This window comes from Catharus ustulatus, chromosome 5 (genome assembly GCF_009819885.2).
Source record: "Catharus ustulatus isolate bCatUst1 chromosome 5, bCatUst1.pri.v2, whole genome shotgun sequence".
NCBI classification, from domain to species: domain Eukaryota; kingdom Metazoa; phylum Chordata; class Aves; order Passeriformes; family Turdidae; genus Catharus; species Catharus ustulatus.
In genome coordinates this window covers 64,251,503-64,265,846 of record NC_046225.1, presented here as the reverse complement: position 1 = coordinate 64,265,846, position 14,344 = coordinate 64,251,503, and the positions used below count along the sequence as shown (strand labels likewise).

At 44.0% G+C, this 14,344-nt stretch overlaps 2 protein-coding genes across 2 annotated transcripts in view; one reads left to right on the top strand and one right to left on the bottom strand.

Moving 5' to 3' along the window:
- LOC116996852 (grpE protein homolog 1, mitochondrial-like) overlaps positions 1-5,280 on the top strand; it is a 7,205-nt gene extending 1,925 nt beyond the window's left edge. Inside the window, 5 exon segments of the mRNA XM_042779310.1 lie at positions 160-336; positions 1,783-1,864; positions 4,358-4,439; positions 4,441-4,489; positions 4,491-5,280. Of these exon segments, the coding sequence (XP_042635244.1) occupies positions 160-336; positions 1,783-1,864; positions 4,358-4,439; positions 4,441-4,489; positions 4,491-4,706 (606 nt within the window). The 3' untranslated portion in view covers positions 4,707-5,280.
- Positions 5,281-7,535: 2,255 nt separating this feature from the next.
- On the bottom strand, positions 7,536-13,105 carry LOC116996771 (transcriptional adapter 2-beta). The gene is made up of 2 exons (XM_033060736.2): positions 12,820-13,105; positions 7,536-11,578 (listed from the first exon to the last, which is right to left on the bottom strand). Exons 1-2 carry the CDS (start codon positions 13,087-13,089, stop codon positions 10,586-10,588), a joined length of 1,263 nt encoding a protein of 420 aa, XP_032916627.1. The 5' UTR covers positions 13,090-13,105; the 3' UTR covers positions 7,536-10,585.
- Positions 13,106-14,344: the final 1,239 nt, after the last annotated feature.

The window sequence follows — 14,344 nt, the reverse complement described above, 5'->3', positions numbered from 1 at the left end:
TGAGGAGGGTTCTGCACGCGGTACTCACAGGCCTAGAATTGTATGATTTCGTGCTTTGATGTGAGAATTTTGTGGACATTATGTGTTAAAGTGTCTGGTATGTCTAGAAAATGCTGATATCTTAGAAAATAAGCAACAGAATAATAATGTTAATCTTTTTGCCCTAGAACATCTCCACGACTGCTTTGTGCAGCAACACAGCAGAAGAATACTGGCCAGAACTTGGAAGAGGACCAGAGCCAGAGCCAAAATGAGCAGAAGGTGGAACCCAGCTCTGCTGAAAAATTACTGGCTGAAGAAAAGGCCAAACTGGAAGAACAACTAAAAGATGTTACTGTAAGTGTCTCTGGGTTATTAGGTTGCACAAGAGCCTGCACTGTGGATTCTTAATGTAGAGTCTGGTTATGTGGCTCCTGTTTAGTTGTATAAAATTCAAAATTTGCTAATTTTTTTAAACTTAAGAGTACATGTACTACAAGATCTGGGATGCATACCTGGACAAAAATTAAGATCTTAGATAATTTCTTTCCTGTTTCTGGATGGAATTGGATCTTTTCCAGCCTGAAAATTTGTTACTGAGTTTTACATAGGTTTTGCTCAGTAGACAAGTAATTTCTGGGAACCATGGAAGGGTGTGAGTGTGTGTTAAGAACAGACTTGATGGAAACAGCTGCTGACTTTCCAAAGGTCAGAGTTAATGATGCTTAGCTTTTATACAATGGTTTACTTAGGCCATAAGTAAGTTCAGAAGTTTCAAACCTTGTCTGAGAGCTCTTCAGACTTGAGGCTGAGCATCACATCCCTTCTTGTGGCCTTTTGTGTCTTGCATTCTCTCCCATGCACAACTCCTGCAGCTGAAGCATGCCCTGAGATGTGGGAGGTGGACATTAAGCAAAGACATTAATGAGTACTTTATATAAAATGTCTTTCTGGAGCATTGCAGACTTCAAGGAGTAGTCCAGAACCTTCTATAGAACCAGCACCTGTGGATCATGTGTGGATTGAGTTTGCTTTCTGTTACCTTTCCCAAAGTTCTACAGGAAAAATTTGAGATGTCATTTAATGTCTCTTTGTTGTTGGTTGCCTAATGCAGCTCTTCAGGCAGCTTGTTGACTGTTTCTGTTCTGTTTAAGATTCTTCACTGGCATACAAAGCTCAAGCATACTCAGTGTGGAAGCCATTCAGGGTTAGTTAGTGAAGCACTCAGTGTAAATTTTTATTTTAGTAATTTTATTGTATTTCACATCTTAGTGCCCTCTGTTGGTAAACAGAAATAAGACTAAAACTTGACTTAAACAACAAAGGAGTTTAGGCTTCGTAGTTTGTAAAAGCTGAGAAAACTGGAAGGCACTCTGTGTATGTATGGAGAGGGAAGAGATGGTTTGAAAGTCATGGCTGGGTTGTATCTGATTTACTGTAGTGTCTATGTACCTTATGATTCTTGAAGGATTTCTGGGAGCACACAGCAGAAATACTGTGTTCATAAAACTTCATATATCTGTGGAGTGAATTTTTTTTTCCAGCTATTTGTTGAGAAATACTAAGAGTTTGGAAAAACCATCTGATTTCCTTTCCCTCCTTTCTGTCATTGAGGAGTGAAGCAAACTTCCTGTCTTGGTAGGATGGATGGTGTGGTAATTGGCATGTTGTTTCAGATTAGGCCTGAATATGAATTTAGGCTGTGAAACTGTTTAAAATGCTGTTTTATACCAGATATGCTGAATTTTTGTCAGCTGCCCTGACCAGGAGGAATAACTTCTGTTACTGGTTTTTCTTCTTTAGGACAAGTACAAGCGTGCCTTGGCAGATGCAGAAAACGTGAGGCAAAGAAGCCAGAAGCTGGTAGAAGAGGCAAAGTTATACGGTCAGTGGAGGCTCCTCTGGTGTTTACTCAGTAAGACCCAGGAAATGCAAAGCCTGGAAAAATGAAGCTGACTGGCCTTGCAGTATTGACAATTTGTACTTCCCAGTGAATCTGACTACTTGCTTAAAAAGTGCATTTGAGGCAAAGAGGTTTGAAAGTTCCTCAGCTTGCATCAGAATTGTGACCATCTCTCCAGCCAAGGGCAAGACTTAAGCTGCTGAAGTCACCAGCTGACATTTTCTTTAAATTGGAATCTGGTTTCCCACAATGTGTACTGCATTAGTAGATTTTTTAGCAAGTTTTGCAGCCTGAAGTTTGTCTTTTTCATGTCTTTTGGTCTCAGATCTGACCAAGAGCATGGAATATTGGTTTGACTTCTGGTTTGGGTTTTTGATTTTTTTTTTTTTTTTTTTTTGTTGGGGAGGGGTGTGTTTGGTTGTTTTTTCCTGGGTTTATTTGGTTCTTTGGTTGATTGGTGGGTTGGTTTTTTGGGTTGGTGAGGTTTTTATTTTCTTTATTTGGTTAGTTGCAGTTTGGTGTTTTTTTTGGGGAGCTTGTTTTTTGTTCTTGGGGTTTGTTTTGAATTTGGTTCTTTTTTTATTTTGGGATGTTTTTATGTAATATTTTGGGATCTGTTGAAGGTGATAGCTTTCAAATAGAAGTAATGCCTCTAAATGAATGGATTCTTTTCAGTGCTAGCAATGCACAATCACTGGCTGTGAGGAGTGCTAGCAGCACATCTTCCTTCAAGAGCCAGGCTAGTAACATCTAGCCTATAACAGCTTTTAATTTCCAGCCCAAATCTGTAAAACAGAAGTTGTGTGCAAATGCTGCAGCAGCAGAGTGCTGTTTTATCCTGGTGTTTGACTGCCTCTCTGCTTCAAAGAATGAGTTGCTCTTTTTCACCACACACCATACACAGCTGTATACTTTTAATTCTCAGTACTCAAGTTCTAATTTCTGAATACAGGGTCTTCAGTTAAGGTGTGCTGTAAGAAAAAGTACATAAATACTCTTGCATTCTTTTTCATGGATGTTTGATTGCTTCATCCTGAGTTTGTTCTGCAATAAGCATTGTTTCACTAATGTTCTACTTACTGCAAAGGACTTGGAGTCGTGTCTGAGCTCACAGGTGCTACAATAGAAATGAATTTATCTTGAAAACTAGATGACATATAATCTGTAAGCTTTATTGCTTGTGCACGACTGCTTGTTCTGTTGGAAAAAAGAGAAACTAACTTCTGAGACTTGCATAAATTCTGAGTTGTAGTCAGAGATATTTGCAAATATAATGTATACAATAAAAAAATTGAACCAAACCACCTTCTGAAGAGTTTGGTTACTTGGTTTGATCCAGATAACTAGGCAGCTCATTTATCCGTTTGGTACAGTTCAGCTCCAACCACAGCTCTAGCTTTTAGTTTAAAACCATGGCAGGTTTTTTCGGTTTTGTTTTTGGTTTTTTTTTTTTTCAGATTTTTGGAACTACTTGGACATTGTTAGTTACTGTTCCTGTATAGAAGTCGAGTCTCCACAGAGTTGTGTAGTTGTTAGAGAGACCCTTTCCTGAGAACTAGCTGATCCCCACACATCTTGTAAGGTGCTTCCATAGTTGTGAGGGATTTTTATTTAAACCAAAGACTTGGCCTCTGGTAATGGTCATATCACTTCCTTGGTAAGGAAAACAAACCATCTTAAATGTGAGCTAGATTAAAAAGGCTGACTCTGGCATAAAAAAAGAACCCAAAAAGCAAACCAAAACCCAGTGCTGTTTGTCCTTTGCATACGTCCATGTAGAAATGTGTTATTTCAAATCAGTTAAATCAACTGTTTTGATTTCTCTGATTGCTAATTGCCTTAAGTGAGATTCGTCCAGATTCTCTCTAGTGTGAGCCAGAGAACAGCTTCAGGACAAGGACTTGTGATTAACTTGGAAATTGCTCAGCTATTTGCAAGGCAACAGCTGCTGACTCTGTAAAAGAGGTTTGCAGTGGGAGGGAGAGGTGCAAGTTCTTTTCATTCAAGGAAGAATCCTTGTTCATTTCTTGAAATCCTCATCAGTCTGATTACACTTTGTTTCTGCAGAATCTTTTTTGACATTAGATTAAAGGGTAGGAATAGGGCAAACATTGATGCTTTGAATGTTAGGTGATGAGAGGGACATGAGGAAAAGTCATCTGAAGGTTGGGAAGAATCTGAACTGTTATTGTTAGGTCATTAGCATAACGTGACGTCTTTGAGTTGAAATAATTTGTTTTCCATAGAAGTGGAGGATATGGTGTGGATTTCAAGGTATCTGTAATAGTTCTTTATTATCATCCAAAACTGGAAAAAATATTTACCCCAAATGATTACAGTATTACATATCTTCTTAAAAAGTCTCAGAGTGGAGATTACTGCTTTAGCTTTTGGGGTTGTGAGGTGTTGGGAGTTTTTAACACTTGTTTCTCTCAGTGGACTAATCCCATTCTCTCCTCCTTTATACATTTTCATGGATCCAGAGCTTCTGTAAGGACTTACTAGAAGTTGCAGACATTTTGGAGAAAGCAACAGAAAGCGTTCCAAAAGAAGAAAATTAAAGATGACAATCCTCACTTGAAAAGCTTATATGAAGGTCTTGTGATGTACAGAAATGCAGATTCAGAAAGTGTTTAAAAAGCATGGGCTGATCAGACTGGACCCTGTGGGAGCCAAGTTCGATCCCTATGAACACGAAGCGCTGTTCCACACTCCCGTGGAGGGGCAGGAGCCCGGCACTATCGCGCTGGTATCCAAGATCGGCTATAAGCTGCACGGGCGCACGCTGCGGCCCGCCCTGGTGGGCGTTGTGAAAGACGCTTAGCCGCTCGAGCTGAGAGTTTCAAATGCCATTACAACTATTAAACAGCTGGATGGTTTCTCTCTCACACCATGCTTCCCTCGTTCCTCTGCTCCCTGAGAGGTTTAAATGAGTTGGTTGAGGTCTCCCAATGAAAATGAAGTTAACTGATGAAATTCTCCCGCTTAGTGGCCTTCAACATCACTGTTCCATAAGCTCTTCTTCAGTGAACTACAAGAGCCATTAAGCCCTCTGATGCTTTAGATTAGATAATGGTTTTTACAACTATTGCTCCTGAGAAGGTGAATTAAATTGGAAAGAATGAAATGCTCACAAGAATGTTGCAATTTCAAGTTTATCACTGTGTGTAGATTGAAAATGCAGATAGTGGTTCAAACACTTCCTTTGGTTTTGTAAAATCTCACACTGCAGAAGTGGGTGATGTACAAATAACCTGCTTTCTGCAAGCACCCATCAGCATTTTCACACTGATGTGATAAATGCCCTCTTTTGTCTATTCAGAAATGATCTCTCTCAACAACTGAAACTGAAACCTGTGTGAATTCTGAACTGTAAATAAATGGCAATGGAGATTAGATATCTTTTGTAATTGTTCAACCTTTTTGTCCTGTACTAACATTGAATGAAGAAAATCATCTAATATTTGTATGGCATTGAAGAACCAATAGAATTTATCCTATCTCTGGATTTTTAATTTAATGTTGTATAAATCAGTTTAAACAATTTTTATAGTCTTGTAACTTCCAGCTTTGCAATCAGTTTGTTATGCAAACTGTAGTTACAATCCTGCTGAGAGCCAGAACACCCAAAGAAGTGAGTTGCTGAGAGTTGGGTATGTGATTTCTCTTAGACTTACATAAATAATTGCATGTAAGTGGCTCAAACAAAACTGTGAACTTAGTTTCATTATTTCTTACATTTACTCAGCTTGGATCTTAGGTTGCACCAGAACTTTTCCCTTGCCGTGTCTGACTCCACCTGCTGCTCCCAATCCTGCAGAATCAGGCTAAAATACAACACCTGAGCTACATTTCACCTGGATAGGAGTGGGTGGAACCTGGCAAATTACACAAGTAAGGATCCATCCTCTTGTATCCTTAAAGCCCACACTATTAACACACAGGACAGAATCTTCAAACTTAGGGAAGTTATCAGGCCCTGTAAAAAGTAAGTACATCTGAACTTTTTACCATGTTTCTGGTTATCAGTTTTTCCCAGGGCTGGTTTCCCTCATGGAAATTAAACAGTTAACCAGGAACAGCCTAAGTGCATTAAACTGTTTGGAGGTTAGTCATGTTAGTCATATTTAAGGATTCATTCTTTCTCTTAAGAAAATGCTTCAACTGAGCAGAGGAAACAGTCATGTTTTGATGTGTGAAGAAAACTATAATGTTGATTTTTTCAAACTAATTAAGTACAGGGGGGAAATGCAAAGATTGAGTTTAAAAATGCATGGTTAAAATGGGGATTCCATATACTGAAGTTGAATATGGAAGTATCTTTACTCCATCTGGGTTTAACACAGTTGTGTGAAGTAGGATTGAAGAAATGGTTTTGTTGCACTTTGTTTGGAATCTGTTCTCACAACTGATGTCAAAAAGGCACCAGGTTCCATTTTACCTTTTAAGGTAAAATTTTATCATACCTTTTAAGAACTGTCATGTGTTGTTTTGTCCCCTCCCAATCCCTCTGGATCTAAACTAAGTGTAATAATAATATCCTTAGTATAGAAGTTTTTCCAATAGGGAGTTTGTAAAACAAAGGGACACCTTGTTCCCTAGCAGATGAAGATTTTGTTAACAGGCTTCTCAGTGCCTCACACTGTCATTTTTGGACTATATCAATTCATTCAGGGTGTTCTTAAATACAGGGTCCTGTTAAACGCTCAGAACAAGGTTGATCTTTAAAGTTGGTAACTGAGTCTCTCATTAAAGTGGTTCCCCTTCCCTGGCCTGTCCTCAGAGAGGCTTTGGCATAGAGTGGGTGGGTCTGTAGAGAGCTACAATCACCTTGTGCACTCTGCCCTACCCCAGGAAAGAGCACTGAAGAAATCAAAGAACAGAGGAAAGTGGTTCTGAAACTTAAGCACCCAACAAAGCTACTACCAGTACCAGCTATCTCATAGACTCACTTCCACCCATCACATTTAGCTACAATGCATCTCTATTGCTTATTGCAAAGACTTAAGCCATTTTCCTGGAAAGAAACTTTAATACAAGTTTATTTACCAATACACAATGCAAAAATGTAGTAAAATGCTGTGTGCGCAACATCAGTCTTTGTGTGATTTCAGCACAGGCGTTTGTGTGTCTGGCACAGCTACAAATGTAAACTTCAAATGAATGCAACATTCCCTTTCTTTAGAAGAAAGAAGCTGATGAGCTGAACATGCTCATGGGGTATCTTGCTTCCCAGTATTTAATGTGTCATCACTTAGGAGTGACTGGGGCACACGCAAGAACATTCTGTGAGCAGAGAAAAGCAGAAGGCTCAGGAAGCCTCTTCCAGTTGCAAAGGAATCAAACGCAGCGGCCGCACAAGAGAGTAAGGGCAGAGTGCTTAGTCTGGGTGATTTCCAAGGCAGTTCCTGGTCACAGACCAGTGCAAACCTGCACACACTGTTCTCACTGTGCTGGGCTGCCATGAGCAGGGGGCAGGAGGGGCTGTAGCCAGAATCTCTGCAGCATCCGAGCCCAGCACTGGGCAGTGCACACGGAGGGAGATGGAGGCTCCCTCCAACACAGCTGAGTGGGACACACAGCACAGCCCCTACCCAGAGCACAAGTGTGTTGCTTTTTCATAGGCTTACATCAATGCTGTTAAGACAGATACTATCATTAGTAATAACTTTAATTAGAAAAGTTAAGAGCATTAAGCATGTAAAACACCTTGTCATTAGCAACATGAAGGCTGGGTTATTTGTACAGTACAGGAAGCACTTCCAGATCAACACAAAATACAAGCTGAAAGAGCTCTTTGCCATCTCAGCCCCTTCATCATAGAAGACAAGCAGCATAGCTGTAGTAAATTGCTGGATTAACATTAACTGCATCTCAATTTATAAGCAATCAAACAGAAAACCAGCAGCTCATAACAGAGGAATGCTTAGACTAAATCAGTTCCATGTGAAATATGGAACAGCAGCATCCTCTAGTGCAAGTTACCTTTAAAATTAAAAGCATAGCTGACAATGAGACATTGCTTCTAGGGAAGCCCTTTCCAAGGGACTAGTATTTGCTGAAGCAAACGTTTACCACCTTGAGTTAGCTTGCAAGTACAAAATAAATATTGATATCCATATTGCATACATTAAAAATACTTTATTTTACATTCATTTTGATGTTCAATAAGTTACATCTAGCACCAAAGAAACATTTTGGAAAGGTTGAGGAATTAAGAAGCTACAAAGAGCAAATGCAGAATTCACTTCAACATTTAAATGACTCATTGGTGCCTAGATTTTTTCCTAAGTTATTGTTCACATGGGCTTTATACTATTGCTTCAGTTTAACTTAGATGTGCCAAAACAGTGTAGAAATAAGAAAATCACAGATTTGAGGGGAAAAAAATCCAGAAGAACCAAAACCAAAACAATTCTCAAACTCCCAGCTACATGCAGAACTGAGGCTTCAAAACAGCATGTTATGGCAGTAAGGTAACAAGTTACAGGAAGAACCAAATTGCATAACTAGAATGCTGGAAAGAAAGACTGAGCTTCCTTCTGACAGGAGCAGGACAGAGAAAATAACCAAGGGTTTATACCTTATGAACTTGTGCGCTGCTTGTACGTGTATATCGGGTGGAAGTGGTTATTAAAGCTACTCAGCACATTGCAGTTAGCTCACTGCTGCCAAGAAGAGACACTTTTGTCTCGAGTATGCCACAACAAACCACTTAAAAGATAAGCCAAAGTATTACATCCCAGAGGACATAGCCCTTACCTTTTTTGAAGGGACATAACATTATAAGCTCAAAAGAAAAAGGCACTCGAGTTTTGGTTTTTTTCCTTAGAAATGCTGGCTTTGTAATTGTACCCCTATTATTCTAAACTCACTGGTAACACTAGCTTGGTAATGCTGGATGTATTAAATGAAACCCAGTTCTAATCAGAATGCCTCTACCAAACTGTAGAATTAATACTGGTTTTGGATTTTGTGGTATCGTCACTGACTACAGCCCAAAGGGTCAAAGCAAGATGACATTTCCATATCTTGCACTCATATTGAAGCCAGTCAGGTTCCAAGTTTTGGTACACCTGCACTCTAGAAGACCTGCCCAGCCTGCCTCCAGTCACAGCTTCCTGCTCCAGACATGACCAGCAGAGAGGCTTATGCACAAGTAATTTTGCATCTTCCACGTGGAAACCACCATTTCTTATTAATTTGATTAAATACCAGCATGGGAATTGAAGGATGAAATGGGCACAAAAATCTTTTTCTAATCCTCCTTCAACATCTTTCCCTTAATTAATAGATCTTACTGGAACAGTACTGTGGGTCTGACATTTGTGTTTCCCACTGTGTTACATCCCAGCTGGTGCCTGGCTCCAGCACACTCCAGGCTGCAACTGTAAGAACTGGAGGAGATCCCTCCCAAGGTGCAGTGTTCTTCTACTTGTCAGTAAATTCAGATTCAAGGTGCCTGGGCCAGTACCTTTCAAGGTATGTGCAATGAGAACCCTACAGTGGCTGGATTAAGCACTCCAAATTTAGGAACACTTTGTGCATTTTGACCAAATCTGTATCAATTGTTATTTCTGTTTTTAAAGACCAATCTTGGTGATCAGGCTCCATTTGAGAATCTTGCTCCCTTTCCCTGACTTCCCAACGAAATTCAGGAGGCAGCTACACCTCCTCAGCCCGTATGAGCTCAGCAGTTAAGATCCCAAAGGAGGAGGAGCAGGCTCCCCCAACAAGGAAGGACAGTGATTTTGCTACCTGAGGCTCTCAGCTTTTGCTAAACACCTCACTGCCTGTTCTCCCAAACCCCATTTCTGGCCCAAATTTGGTACCTCATTGTAGCTGACCCCTCCTCTGGAGCAGAGCACCACAGCTGCTGGGGATTCCTGACACTCCAGTACCAAGCAGGAAATGTCAAAGCTTCAGAGGCGCCTGTTTCAGGAAACTCAGGTCAAAGCAATGCCCAGATTAGCTGGGAGCTCTTCAAGAACCCCCCTCCACAGCACAAGTCCCTGGAGGCATCTCACCTACCACATTTCCTTCCTTCCTTCTTTCTTTCCTTCTTTCCTTTCCTTCCTTCCTTTCCTTCCTTCCTCTCCCTGCCACGGCTCACCCCTGCTGTACTCTCGACAGGAACTCTCATCCCGGTGTCCCCACGCCTTGGCTGTTACTAAGTTACTAAAAGTTACTAAGGAGAATGTTCCAAAAGCTTAGCAACGGTCACAGAAGTCCCTGCTCACCTGCTCCCGAGCACAGGACTTTTGTAAGCTTCACTTTGCTGCCAGCATTATGCGACAAAAAAAACAAAAGAGGGTGAAGAAAGTTTCCAGCAATTGAAACTATCTCCTACCTTCAAAGAAAAGCAAGGATTACACTGATATTCATTTATCCAATAGTACGGACTAAAGCAACTACTCTGGGACTACCGGACTCGAGTAAGTTCACAAGAAAAAATCTGTTCTAATAATGTACCAAAAGCAGTGAAATCCAATGTAGAAGTTTCACAATTAAGTATTTTCCATGATCCAAAGCAACAGTCTATTTGAACCACCATGGATCATGATGACTGGGGGGGGTTATGTATTTGCTCTTTTGTGTTTTTAAGCGACATGGTTTCTGTATCTTTGGGGAGGGAAGGAAAAAATAACAAAGTCCTTGAGGCTGTAATGGGCATCTGCTGTGCTTTTTCAGATCAGCTGAATTTCATGAAGCATCCCTGGATATCCAACCACTTTCTGTCAAAAAGTTTAAAATCCTTTTCTTCAGTACCTTATCTAAGTAACTAGGAAGGCGACTCTTTGAAGGAATTCCTTGTCTTTTTTGGAGATGGTCTTTAATGATGATAGTTTTTACAGTCACATAACGTGCAGGACTCAAGTTCAGAGAGCTGCAGAGCACCTTTTCCCTGTCCGATAAGAGTTCAAAGCCAGGCAGGTTTTCAATGGCAGCAAATTCACCTTCTTTACCCTCTTCCTTCCCTCTCTTGGAACTAGCTATGTTCTTGTTCTCCTTCCTCTTTTCCCGTTTGTGCCTGGCCGCCTCGTACTCTGCCGACTCCTCCATTTTGGTGATCCCATTTCTCCGATACCGCTGCAGCTCCCGAATCTTTGCTCGAAGTATCCTCTCCTTGTGCATGTTCTCAAAGAAGTCTTCAAACTCCTTACAAGACATGAACTGGTACAAGGGCCTAAGTTTCAGCCTCAACTCCTTCTCTTCTTTTGTGATCTTTCGTTTGGGAGCTTTCTCCTTGTCTTTTTTATCCTTCCCCAGGAAGGCCGGCACCAAATTATAGTCTCGCGCGATGTTCTTCCGCCGCTGCCTCTCCTTGAGTTTCCTCACGTACATGTCCACGTGAGCTCTCTTTAACTCGATTTCCACGTCGTCGTCGTCGTAGTTGACCGAGAGGCCGCTGATGAGCGTCTCGGCGTCCTGGTCGTACTCGATCTCGTAGTCGTCGCGCAGCGGCATGTAGCCCAGCTGCTGCTGCTCCGCCACCGAGATGTCCAGCGGCGGCAGCGGCGTCGTCAGGCTGGGGGACAGCGGGCCGCCGCTGGGACACGTGTGGTCCGTCACCCTGTTGGGAATGGTGTCAGGGATGCAGGCTTTTCCCAGGTTGCCGTGGATATACATGCTCACGTAGTGTTCCATCACCTCCTGAGGTGTTCGGGATGCTCCCACGTGAGCTGCCATGTCCTCCTAAACAGAAAAACAGGAGGAGCGATAAAACGATTCCCATTACATCTCCAGCATAAGGAGCACCCAGGAAACAGCATGACTTTTTCCTTGCTCCTCAAAAGCCAACTCCCAGCACCTAAACCTCTCTAGCAATACTGGCCATATTTCTATCAGCTCTGCAACTTCAGCGCTGGATGAGGGTTCACAGTGCATGGAGGCAGGTGAGCCATGAAAACAGCAGCACCTGGTGATTCCTGAGCACCCATGGCACTCCCACAAAGCCAGCTCACCACGACCAGGAAGATTTCAAGTCCCAATGCAACACCAAGAGCATTGTACAACTTGGGTTTTGCTTGTTTATCTCACATTACTGAGGAGCAACATGGAAATAAACAAAAGTATTTACTGTAAGAAGTAAGAATATTTATTTTTTCTAGTTATTTAAGGACTAAGCAAGCTGTAATGATTGTACCTTTCAAGGTTTTGAAAAAGTCTTTATATTTAATGAAGCAAAACATAAGTAACAACAAATAAAATAAATGAAAAATGAATCAAATGGTCCGGTGGAGGGCAATGATGAGGACTGGGGGACTGGCTGAGGGAGCTGGGCTTGTACAGCCTCAGAAAGGGGCAACTGAGAGGGGACATTACCAATGTCCATCAGTATCTGAAGGGAGGTGTCAGAGGATGGAGCCAGGCTCCGCTCTGTGGTGCCAAGCAATAGCACAAGAGGCAGCAAGCAGAAACTGATGCACAGGAAGCCCCACACGTACACGAGGAAGAACTTCTTGTCCGACTGGGTGACTGAGCACTGGGACAGACTGCCCAGAGAGCTGTGGAGTCTCCCACACTGGAAATAGTCAGGAAGCGTCTGGATGCAATCCTGTGCACTGTGCTGACCCACTGCAGTCCTTCCCTACCCGCCCCATTCTGTAATTTGAAATGATACTTTCTTACTGCTGCTTTTTAAAACCAAGTCTGGCTGTGCAGTGACACCGAAGGCGAGCAGCCAGCCCGCAGCTGGACATGCGAAGGCAAAGGCCGAGCACGGTAAGAGGCAGGTACGAGATCTGAGACACGGGCGGCTGACGGGAGGCAGAGGCAGGAATTGGAGCAGTGACAGGTCCGAGCTGCCGGGTGCGCTCCTCGGAGCAGCGGGGAGCCCGCCCGGAGACCGAGGGGCAGCCCGGGTCCGGGGCTGCTGTCAGGGCCGCTGGTCCGAGGAGGAGGATCGCCCCCGCCCCTTGTCCCTCGCCCCTTACCCAGTTGCCGAAGCCGAACTGCTCGATCGCGTCCAGCAGCAGCTGCTCCTCGCGGCTGCTCCAGCCGCCCTCGGCCTCGGCGCCCCAGAGGGTGAAGCGGCCGCCGTCCACCAGCTGGTATCCGTGCCATCGGCGGTGCGGGCCGATCTCGGCGCCCGCCGAGAAGCACTCGGGGCAGAGCTCGATGTCGGCGCACTCGGTGCAGCGGAAGCGCAGCGGGCTCACCTCGGCCAGGCAGTACACGCAGTACTTCTTCCCCAGTTCCGCCATCTTACCCCGCCCGCGCGCGCGCGCGGCCGCGCCCCCGGCGCCAGCGCCGCCAATGGCAGCGCGCTTGGGGGGCGGGGCCTCGGCGAGCAGCGGCCAATGGGGCCGGGGCTGGCGGGCGCGGGGGGCGGCAGCGCGAGGGGCCGGCTCCGATTGGCCCAGCCGGAGCCGCCTGCCCTTGCCGCGGCCAATGGGGAGGGGCGGCCCCGAGCGGAGCCGCGGCGCAGGGGCCGCCCCCAGGGGGCGGGGCCTCGCTCGGGCAGGGGCGGGGCCGAGCGGGTGCCTGGCAACGGGGGAAGCGGGGCGGGCCCGGGGCCCGAGGGAGGAGCCGCGTCACTGTCGCGACAGCCCGGAATCACCTCTGCCCCGGGCAGCTGAGGAGTAAAGAAACAGAGCCATTCGTCTTTTAGCTCTACTCCGCTCGGCCCACGCAGAAAACAGCAGGCTGAGGCGTGAAATCCAAACGCTTGGAAGTGCCGTGGCTGCCCGGAGAGAACTGGTCAAGGCCCCACGGACTGAGAGCGTGCGAGGAAAGAGCTCGGCTGTCTGCGCGAAATCCTGGTGCTCAAAAGGAAGGGATCGCGTGTGCAACTCCTGTAACGGATACAATATAAATATCTTTCAGTATCGAATCAGTGTTAGAGAGAACAAATCTGATCTCACGTTCTAACTCTGCACAGCAGGAGATGCTTCAGTGAAAAGTGGGAGAGCTGCCTGCTGGATAAACCAGGACCACGGCAGCCAAGGCTTTCCTGCGTTTCCACGCGGATCCTTGTTGCCCAGGCACTGCCTTCTCTCCCCTCTTTTATTTGGTCCTTCTACCTCTTTCCACTTTAGCATCAGGAAGCTTCTCCACTTTAAATTCTGAAGTTACACCTATGTCAGAAATAAAATAACCCTACCTTAAGCATAAAAATGCTTTGTTATTATGAAACTTGGAATAAACTAAGATTTCTCCTTTTCAAACAAAGCCAGGACAAGGCATTCCTGAGTTCTGAGCATGTCACAAAGATGTATTTACAACTATTTTTCATAATACATTTATTAGACCTCAGGCCTAGTCCAGAGAAAGACATATGAAAAGGGATAAAACCACAGGCACAGGAAGTATCAGATCTAAATGTCTCAGGGAATTTAACAGGTATTTTAACATGAGAACTTGGAAAGCATCACAAGTCCTCTACCTTCAATACACAAATGGCCCAAAGTCCTCTTTTTGAACGACAAAAACTGCTAAAGCCACCTGTGAAGAAAAAGA

Coding starts and splice junctions, on each gene's coding strand:
- LOC116996771 (XM_033060736.2), bottom strand. CDS start 13,089: ATGGCGGAACTGGGGAAGAAGTACTGCGTGTACTGCCTGGCCGAGGTG. Junction 11,579..12,819: donor AGTTCGGCTTCGGCAACTGG/GTAAGGGGCGAG, acceptor TTTTCTGTTTAG/GAGGACATGGCAGCTCACGT.